Source organism: Crocuta crocuta, unplaced genomic scaffold (assembly GCF_008692635.1).
Source record: "Crocuta crocuta isolate KB4526 unplaced genomic scaffold, BGI_CrCroc_1.0 scaffold127, whole genome shotgun sequence".
Taxonomy (NCBI): domain Eukaryota; kingdom Metazoa; phylum Chordata; class Mammalia; order Carnivora; family Hyaenidae; genus Crocuta; species Crocuta crocuta.
In genome coordinates, this window is record NW_027532008.1 from 5131023 (window position 1) to 5141582 (window position 10560).

The window sequence follows — 10560 nt, forward strand, 5'->3', positions numbered from 1 at the left end:
CCCCACCCCCGCGCTCCCAGCCTCCACCATGCCATTCCCCCTTATCACGGCACTTACCTGCTCGGTGATGTGATGATGGTCTCTCACCCCCTCCCCGTCCCGTTCCTGAGGGCGGGGCCTGTCGGGCACTGCTAGTTCCCCAAGAACAATGCCCCGTGTGCAGGCCCCTTCTTGGGCCGCAGGTGTTCTCAGAGCTGCGGGCCCCGCTGACGGCCACACGGCGGCCAGCGCGCTGCCTGGCACACAGCAGGCGGTCTGCAAGGCCTGAGGGCAGCGGCCGCTGGCGCTCACGAGGGCAGCCACCGCGCAGCCCTGGCGAGGCCGGAGGAGGAGGAGGCTGGCCTGCCGGGCCCCGGAGCCGGTGAGAGGGCCGCAGCCAGGTGTTCTCCCCAGAGCCTGAGCCCTAACCGGACTGTCGTCGTTCTGTCCCAGCCCGTGGCTGCCTGGTCGGGCACGCGGACGGGTGGACGATCGGGCGGATAAAGGGCCGAGGGAGCCCGTGTTCTGCCAGCTCCCTCGCCCCAGAGGCCGAGTCTGCGGCCCACGCTCTCCTGTCTCCTCCCTCAGCGCCCCGACCCCCAGACGGTGGCGAAAAGTGAAGAAGTGTGCAGGCACCAAGGAGCTGGCGTGTCCTCTGATGTGCCTGGAGAACCAGGACCTATACAACAAGTTCAAGGGGCGCGTGTGGGCGGCCTCGCCCGGCGCCAGGTCCCCGCCGGCGGAGTCCCAGTACCTGGACTACCTGTTTGACGGTAGGTCTGGGCTGAGGGACCCGGGGAGGCCCCCGTCCGGGAACGTGGCTCGGCCGAGCCGCTGTCCGGGCCACTGTCTCCCCCGCCCCAGAGCAGGGAGCGTGGCGGGGCGTTAGGGGAACCTGCCAGGGTGCACTTACTCCTATTTTTTAGGTTCAAATTCTCTTTAAGAAACAATTTTTTAAAATCCCAGTTGCAAAAGTAGGCCCTGCTCAGTGTCGAATCTGGGGGAAGGGGGGTGGGAAAGAAGATGAAAATAGAGAGGAAAGCACCCTCCACGCGTACCACGTTCACAAGTCACCAGTGTTGGGGCGCCCGGGGGGCTCAGCCGGCGAAGTGTCCAACTTCGGCCCGGGTCATAAAATCTTGTAGTTCGTGCGTTCGAGCCCCGCATCGGGCTCTGTGCCGACAGCTCAGAGCCTGGAGCCTGCTTGGGATCCTGTGTCTCCCTCTCTCTCTCTCTCTGCCCACTCATGCTCTGTCTCCCAAAAATAAATAAGTAATTGTTTAAAAAAAAATAACCAAACACTGGGCAAGGAGAGCACTTTTCTCTTCTGAGTATGTTTTATTTCAAATACTAATGACAAACCTGTGGGGTTCATTCTCATTGGCCCATTAAAAAAAAAAAGCAGCCAATTAAGTAAGAGTCACAAAAGTTAAGAAATTACCAGGATATAAAAAGAAAAAAAGAAATTACCAGGATACACAGCGTATAGGGGGTGGAGATGGAATGCGAATCTGGGTCTTTCTCACCTTGGACACGGTATTCGCACAGACCAAGAGTGAGGTGGAGTGGTAAGAAGGAGGGAATAAATACTCGGACAATATCCTCACAGAGCTGGGATTGGTAACTTGCTGTCCAGTCTTCTCAAAATATTTGAGAGCAAAGGAAGGCTCAGATAGAGAGGAGGAAGGGCTTGAATGAAGGGCGGCAGGGAGGGAGAGGAGAGAGGAAGAGCTGACTCGGGTAGAAGCTGCCTGGGTGGATGGATAGAAAGGGGAGAAGGATGGGTGGGTAAGGAGAAAGGAAGCATGGAGGGGGTGCAGAGGACACGGGGCAGGTGGGGAAGGAAGAAGGCCACATGGGAAGACACGCTGACCAGGAAGAGGAAGCACGTGTGGATGGGGGAGGTGGAGGACAAGCAGGAAGGGCAGGCGGATGGGTCAGTGGCTAGATAGCCGCTCGATAGAAGGCCGGCCGGCTGCCTCGGAAGGGACGGAAGGGCGTGAGGAAAGGAGAGGCAAGAGAGGAGGGGTGGGGGGGGAGACAGCCAAGAAGGAAAGATATATGGAAAGTGAGGAAGAATGGGTGGATGGGGAGGGTGGATGGGAGGAAAGCAGGTGGCTGGCGAGACTAAAGGCAGGAAGACAGTATAAAGGGGCAGGAAGAAAGGATGGTGGGAAGGCGAGCCGGCAGACAGGCCAGCAGAGCAAAGGATGAACTAATGGATGCGTGGCCAGGAATAAGAGATGAGAAGGAAAGATGCAGCGAGGAGGTTACTTTTTTAAGTATTATTAATTTTGATGTGGCCTCCCCCTCCCTAAAGTCCTCCTGACCCTCCCCCAGCGCACCCCACGCCGGAATGACCCTCCCTGCCTTTTCCTGCCCTCGGCCGTGGCCCTGGTCATTTTCTCACATATTTCATTTCCCCTCAATTTCCTCCAGCTCCTGGAGGTCAAGATCTCCGTTCCCGCCAGCTCCCTGCCCAGGGCTTGATAGGCAATCGGTGTCCCCGCTGGACTCTGCCCCACAGAACAGAGATAATGCGCGTGTGTTGTTTGCAGCTGCTCTGAGGTGGGGTCACCAAGTGGGCAGAAGTCTGACAGCCCAGTGGTACATGAAGGGCGCCCAGGTGCCAGGCACAGCGTGAGGAAAGGCAGGTTAGCCGTGAGCGTGGCCTGTTCATTTCACCTCTCTGAGCCTCAGTTTGCCCTTCTCTAAGATGGGAATAGGTCCTATCCCAAGGTCACTGCAAGGCTCCAGTAAAATGGCTTGAAGGCCCTTGACACCAACACTAGAGCCTTTTTCCCTCTCCAGGAGGGCTCTCTGGGCTGGCGGCGGGGCGCAGGGGGCGCGGGGGAGCAGGCCTGCCTGGACGCGGGGACGCGGGTGCTGACGGGTCCTGTTCTGTTTCTGCCAGTGGAGCCGGCGCCACCCGTCCTGGTCATCACCCGGACAGAGGAGGTCCTGAGAATCAGCGCCACGTACCAGCTGCCGCACTGCATGCCGCCACCGGATCTGAAGTACGAGGTGGATTTCTGGAAGGAGGGAAGCAGGAACAAGGTATGGAGCCTCTTTCCTGCCCCCTGGCTGGACTGCTTCCCTCCCCTACCGCCCCACCAAACCCCAGTGCCTTGCATCCTCCCTCCTGCTTTCTGCGCACCTCCTCCAAGAAGCCTTCCCCTCATACCTCCACTCCTGGCAGTCACTACCTGACTCTGTGCAGCATGCTTGGCTTGTAGCCCACCCCTGTGCCCTTTTCCGCCTGAAGCCAAGTGCAGGGCATCCTGCCCCTGCCCGTTATAAGTGGTAACAGCATAGTTTTTCTGCCCTATATATATATATATATATAGGGCAGAAAAACTAATATACCTTATAAAAATTTATATACCCTATAAATTATATATATTTATAATTATGAAGTCCTTTTTTCCCAATGATATCTGATTGAAGCATGATAGGCTCTAAGAGATCTGCTTGCCAAGCCATTGGATCTCCATTACCAAAAATTCAGAAAGTACAGATACGTTCTAGGAAGAAAACTACAAGTACCCAGAGACCACCTCAAACACCCGGCTTCAGACTTGTTTCTCGTATATGCACGTGTGCCTGTCTGCACACGTTTGTTGGTGGCAGAGGTTGGCAAGCTTTTTCTGTAAAGAGCCAGAGAGCAGATGTTTCTTGACTTTGGGAGTCACGCGGTCTGTCACAGCTAGTCAACTCTGCGTCCACTGCACAGAGGGAGCCGTGAACACTAGGTCAGTAAAGGGGCACAGCTGGGTTCCAGGAGAAAGCTGTGTACGAGAAAAGGTAGCAGGTCACATTTGACCCATGTGGTTTACTGTCCGCTGTTTTTATTCTTTCTTTCTTTCACTGAACCAGCATTCACACTCCTGACCTCCTGCATATGTACGCTGGGTCCCGGGGACATGGATCGTCTTCCAGTGTGGGCCCTGCCTTTAAGAACATATCAAACATTGTAGGGGCACCTGAGTGGCTCAGTCGGTTAAGTGTCCCACTTCAGCCCAGGTCTTGATCTCGCGGTTCATGAGTTTGAGCCCCATGTCAGGCTTTGTGCTGACAGCTCAGAGCCTGGAGCCTGCTTCGGATTCTGTGTCTCCCTCTCTCTCTGTTTCTTCCCTGCTCACACTTTATCTCCCTCTCAAAACTAAATAAATCTAAAAGAATTTTTATCAAGACCATCTCAAACATTCTGGACCAGCACTGTCCAATAGATGTATAAAGTGAATGAGCACCTGGGTGGCTCAGTTGTTAAGCATCCAACTTCAGCTCAGGTCATGATCTCATGATTCATGAGTTCAAGTCCCACATTGGGTGAGCACAAGCCCTGCTTTGGGTAAGCCCCACTTCTCTCTCTCTCTCTCTCTGCCCGTTGCTCACTTGTGTCTTCTCTCTCTCTCTCTCTCAAAAATATATATAAATAAATAAATATTTTAAAGATTAAAAAAAGAAATATAATGTGAGCCACAGGTGTCATTTTAAATGTTCCTCATTAAATTAAGAAAACCAAGTTAATTTAATTTTAATAATGTATTTCATCCCATAAAATGTTATCATTTCAACATGTAAATAACATACAAACTGTTGGCATGTCTTACATTCTTTTTGCACCCCTAGTCTTTGAATTTTTTTTAATGTTTATTTATTTTTGAGATAGAGAGAGAGTTGTAGTATGAGCAGGGGAGGGGCAGAGAGAGATGGAGACACACAACCTGTCTCCGAGCTGTCAGCTCAGAGCCCGATGCGTGGGGCTCGAACTCACGAACTGCAAGATTGTGACCCAAGCCGAAGTCAGACACTCAACTGACTGAGTCACCCAGGCACCTGGCACCTAGTCTTTGAGAGCCAGAGTGTATTTTATAGTTGGAGCGCATCTCAGTTAGAACCAGTCACACTTCAAGTGCTAGTCACATGTGGCCGGTGGCCACCAGACTGGGCAGGAAAACCCTAGAGTTTCTGGATATGTAGTGACTGAATGCTGCTCCCTACCCCCAAATACACTGTGAGGCTCCGAGTGCAGGCAGCCTGCGGAATCTGCCCTTCAAAGAGGGGACCCACAGGCCCTGGCGGGGGGGGGGACGGGGGCGCGTGCACACCTTGAGTGGCGGGGCTACTTCTGAGCACAGACCATCTCTACTTCAAGACTCAGTGGAAAAGAAGCCAGATAACGTTGGGAAGTGTGCCCATAATGCTTACACTTCAGTGCAGGGAAAGAAGATGTGGGGCGGCAGCAGGACCCTGCCGGCCCCACCCTGTCCTGATGGCACAGAGCCAGTCCCCACAGCAGAAGCCCTGCTCTCTCTCCAAACAGACACGATTTCCAGTCACCCCCCATGGCCAGCCAGTCCAGATCCCCCTGCAGCCAGCCACCAGCGGACACCACTGCCTCAGTGCCAGAACCATCTACACCTTTGGTGATCCTAAGTACAGCGAGTTCTCCAAGCCTACCTGCTTCTTCCTGGAGGCCCCAGGTGAGTGCAAAGTGATACAGAAGTGAGGCTATCCACCCCCACCCCCACCCCGGACATACCCTCTTCATCATAAGGTGGTTAAGAGCATGGGTGTAGAGATAGACTCACCTCAATTAAAATCCCGGCTTCACCATACCCGCTGTGTGTCTTTGGGTAGCTTACATAACCTCTCTGAATCTTGGTTTCCAAAGTCTGTAGGATTGGCTTATTCTTATGAGGATTATGGGGGATAATGTATATGAAGCCCACTGCACATGTGCAGTTGATAGATGGGAGCCATGATCATTGTTTCTGTAGTTCTTATTCTTCCTTCCTTAGGAGCCAGCTGGGTGTTCCTGGTGTTGCTGCCGCTTCTGCTTCCACTGCTGTTGGTCACTGCCATAGGCTGTGTGGTCTGGAAGAGCCTCACAGAGAACCCCTGGCTTCGACAGGCAAAGATGCCATGGGCCCTGGTATGGCGAATCTGAGCACATGCGGGGGGGGGGGGGGGGCGGGGAGGGGTAGAGATGGGTTGTTCATAAGAATAAGGAAATGGGGCTGGACTTAGACATAGGTCAGACACACAGACTATCGAGATAGTCCAGACTGCGGACATCTCCTGTCTTCGTGTCTAAATTTCCACCATTAGTAACTCATTCCTTTGACACCAAATTCAAACGGCAAATCTACCTGGGAGGGAGAAGTTTCTTAGGTCGCCATAGTGAAATAACTTCATCTCTGCCAAGGATTTGTTGGGTACTGAGAGCAGAGCCACCAGCCTTGGGTCTCAGGAGAGATGCCCAGAAGGGGGACGGGGAGAGGGTGGTGCCGAAAGGGGAACTCTTAGAAGGGTCCCAGCACTTAGTTCCCAGTTTACCCACAGGGGAGTCTTGCCTAGGCTGACCCTGGGATCGCCTCCCTCACCTGCTGGCTCACTTCCTTAAGGCTGAGGGCCAGCTGGGGCAGGGGGTGCCTGAAGGGGGCAGATGGGTCCAGTTTGTTCAAACGAGGGCCCTTGGTGGGGCTTGGTGGACACTCAGGTCAGGATGGCTTTGAGGATGGACTCTGAGTATCTTTGCCACACAGAGGTGTCTTCGATGTCCCTGCAGGGAAATCCCCACTGGACGACGTCTGTGTTAGACGTTTGTGCGCCCTGCCCCACCCCTCTACCTGCGTCTTATGTGGAAAGTCACCAGTTTCCAGCAGCCACATCACCCGCATCCCGGGGGTGTCCTCTGGCTTCTGGTGTCCACTGTGCCTAAGTGTGTGGCGAGTGCCAGGAGCTAGCACGACTGCCACACCTTCCCGCCCCTCACCCGATGGTGCCCTGAGTCCCCAGCCACCCAAGGGGTGATAACACCCTCTGCTGGCAGCTCTCCCCAGCCCCACTGAATTCTCCTACTCCCTTACTAGGGTTTCCTGGGATCCCTTACGGAAAGAACTATTTACATTTGAATCTTTGTCTCGGGGTCTATTTCCAGGGGAACCCAGGCTCCGGGAAAGCCTACCTTTTCTCTTCTTTTCTCCCCTTCCCAAATCAGGACTTTACTGGACATAGACACCCCGTGGCAACCTTTCAGCCCTGTGACCCTGAGTCCCCAGATGCCTTGATCCTCTGTCCCCGGAAGGAACTGACCAGAAGGGTCAGGCCGAGCCCTAGCATCAGGACCCCAGTCACCGTCCAGGCAGGATCACAGGAGGACAGTGCCGAGGAGGAGATGGGCGAGGAGGAGGACACAGACGATGGTGTCAGCTTCCAGCCCTACATTGAACCACCGCCCTTCCTGGGGCGGGACCAGCAGACTCCGGGGCACCCTGAGGCAGGGGACACTTGGACTCCTCCCATCCAGGTGGAAAGCTCCTCGGCCACAGAGGCTTCAGACAGAAGCTGGGCCGGCACCGAGGACTCCTCTCCCTGGGATGAGCCCGGCTCTTCTTGCTATTTAGCCAAGAAAGGGCCAGACCAAGGGCCAGGTGCGGATGGGTGTCAGGAGCCTCTTCTCCCCGAGTTCGCCCAGGACTTGAGTTTCCCAGAAGATCCCATGAAGGATGACCTTTCCTCCTGGACCAGGTGCTTTTCATCACCAGGGCTGAATCTGGTCCCTGGGGAGCCCCCCGTTTCTCTTCACACACTGACCTTCTGCTGGGACAGCAGCCCTGAGGAGGAAGAGGAGGAGGAGGAAGAAGGCGGAGGGGGAGGGGAAGGGGAGAGGGAGTCAGAGATTGAGGATGACGTTACTGGCAGTTGGAGGGCTGAGAGCCTCCAGAAAGCGGAGGTCAGGGGTGGGATACTGGGGCATTACATGGCCAGGTGAGCTTTCTTCAGCATCCCTCCAAGTCCATGCTTTCCAAGGACCCAAGATGCCACCGAGACTTGAGAGCCTGGGAGCCTGCTCACCGAGCCCGTGGGGGGCTCCTGCAGCATGTCAGAAACCCCAGCTGCGGAAGCCACCCCACGCTTTGACTCACTGGCCTTGGGCTGAGCTCTAAGAAGGGTGAAGACAATGGGCTGAGGTCAGAGGCTGGCTGGGTGTCACAGCACCCCTTTGGGGTGCCTTTGGGGTGACAGGCCAGGTAGAGAAAGCCTCCCTGGACAGCATGAAACAGGTGAAGTCGGGTCACAGTGGACAATCAAGGGCTGGCCCCACAAGGGACCATTTGGATCTGGACGCAGGACATTTGCGACATCTTTACGAGTGTCATGGCTTTTCTCCAGCACCCTCTGAGCTCCCCCAGCCCCTGGGTCTCAGCTCCTGTCTCATGAGTCCTCTGGGGTGGGCCTCAGTGAAGAAAACTCCAATAAGCAGGGGGTGTTGGAAAGGAAAGGGTGGGCTCATTCAAACCCCAGCCTCTGACTTATGGAAGGAAGTACACAGCTTTTTTTTTTTTTTTTTTTTTTTTTTAAGAAAGAGAGAGAGAGAGCTTGAGCGGCGGAGAGGCAGAAAGAGAGAGGGAATCCCAAGCAGGTTCTACACAGTCAGCACAGAGCCAGACGTGGGGCTCGAACTCACAAACTATGAGCTCATGACCTGAGCCGAAATCAAGAGCCGGATGCTTGGGGTGCCTGCGTGGCTCAGTCGGTTAAGCATCCAACTTCAGCCTAGGTCATGATTTCATGGTTCATGGGTTCAAGCCCACCTCGGGCTCTGTGCTGACAGAGCCTGGAGCCTGCTTCAGATTCGTCTCTCCCTCTCTCTCTGCTCCTCTCCTGCTTGCACTCTGTCTCTCTCTCTCAAACATGAACAAACATTAAAAAATTAAAAAAAAAAAAAAGAGTCGGACGCTTAACTAACTGAGCCACCCAGGCACCCCTACACAGCTTTGATTATCAGAGACCTGGTTTCAGAGCCCAGCTCTGCCATCTACCAGTCATGTAACTTTGGGTAGGTCACCTTCCTTCTCTGTCCCTGGGTTTTCTCGTCTGCAGCCACTGCCTGGTGTACACCGAGGGGCTCAAGACAGAAACGTGTGGCATGGTGCCTGCCCCATCCTCGGTGCTGTCTGGGTGGTGGCTGGTGGCCTCTCCCACCTGTGACCCCTAAACCGAGAGGCTAGAAGCATTCACATTTCAGCTGGTCTCCCCTCAGTCTACCTCCTGCCGTCCACCTTCCCTTCCTCTCTCCTCCTGGTCAGGAAACCACACTCTCAGAAGCCAGAGCCCAGCCAAGGAGGCCCCTGATCCCTCTCCCCTTTCCCAGAAAAGTGATCCATCCACCTTCCCAGGGGTCCAATGTGTTGGGGTTGGAGTAACAACCCGGCGGCAGCCAATAGGACTCGTGGGTCTGTGATCCCTGTTTTAGACCGCACTTTAGGCCTTTGGTTATAAGGAAGTCCCAGTTTCCCTTCTAGTTATGGGAATCGAGTGTCTCCTGGAAGCAGGTGTGTTAAAAGGTGGGGAAGAGACAGTAAAGTATCCCCCAAACTGAGATGCCACTTTGAGACCAGGAAATGAGGCAGGCGACTCCATATGGTTTTTACACGAGTTTTATTCAGGGTAATTTACTGACAGGGTGGGGCCGGGGGGCGGGGATTGGGCGGAGGATAATCCACGCAATTGCATAGTAATTCTCTGCAAAATTCAGACCTCAGCGTTCAGGTCTGAAGGGGCCAGGGGCCACTCAGAAGGGCATTGCAGTGAGATCAGAGGATCCACCTGCATCTCAAAGGGCTGAGTGCACCTCGTTGACAGCTGACCTTTAATTAGATCGTATGGCCCCACCTGTGCATAGAGACTATGTCCTAACAGATTCACGGGAAGCTAAAACAAGCTGCCCCCCTTCCCGGCCTTGGTGGGCATTTCTAAGATATATCTATGATTCTTCAAGGGCCCGGGACACATAGCCCTGAGAAGGTCACAGAGGAAATACGAACAAGATGGAGGGCCAAAGATGGAGTCAGTATTGTCAGCGCTCCCTTCTCAAACAACTGCCTTGTTAACCTATACCCATCAGTGTATGGGTGAGCATACTGAGCATTCACCCATCGGGACCAAGATTTTTGTCATTCTGTGGCCAAGCCTCTGAACAATCATGGCTCCCAGACCTGGGCCCTGCCATTTAACTGCCAGGACTTATGTTTCCGACATTTGTGAGAAAAGCATCTTTGTAGCCATTTCACCCGCAGAGCCTGTTGTAACATGAAGGTATAACATTAAATGAAAGATCTGGAAAAGGGAATCTGGTTCAAGGGTTCTCAAATCATGCTCCCAAACAGTCTTGGGTTTTGTGGGCGGATCTGAATTGTAGAGGGAGCTGAGGGAGGTATGAATCCCCCAGGACAGCCAGAGCAGCCTCCCTGTGCCGGGCTCTACCCTGTGGCCTTCCGTGTGAGGCTGTGCTTAGCCGGGGCTCCCCTGCTAAAGAAAAAGCAAACTACTTGTTGGATTGAATATCTGTCTTTTGTTTCAAGTAAACAAATGTCCACTTACTATAGATGTCCCTAAGGATGAGCTCTTTGGTCTTTGGCCAGCTGGGCCCACCCCCATGGCCTTGGCCATGTCAGTCTCAGCAAGGATTTCTGAGGAGCACTAAACTGCGAGAGGCCTTCACCACGGCTGGGACCCCCACATACATGCACACGCATGCACCCACACATATGCATTTCTGCAGGAGTTGGG

General features: G+C 54.1%; 1 protein-coding gene across 1 annotated transcript in view; it reads left to right on the forward strand.

Moving 5' to 3' along the window:
• The window catches only part of IFNLR1 (interferon lambda receptor 1), an 18162-nt gene extending 9476 nt beyond the window's left edge, over positions 1-8686 (forward strand). The window contains exons 3-7 of the mRNA XM_077775528.1: positions 568-752; positions 2894-3036; positions 5306-5465; positions 5784-5917; positions 6986-8686. Coding sequence (XP_077631654.1) covers positions 568-752; positions 2894-3036; positions 5306-5465; positions 5784-5917; positions 6986-7759 — 1396 coding nt within the window. The 3' untranslated portion in view covers positions 7760-8686. The remainder of the gene's footprint in view (positions 1-567; positions 753-2893; positions 3037-5305; positions 5466-5783; positions 5918-6985) is intronic.
• The last annotated feature ends 1874 nt before the right edge of the window (positions 8687-10560 follow it).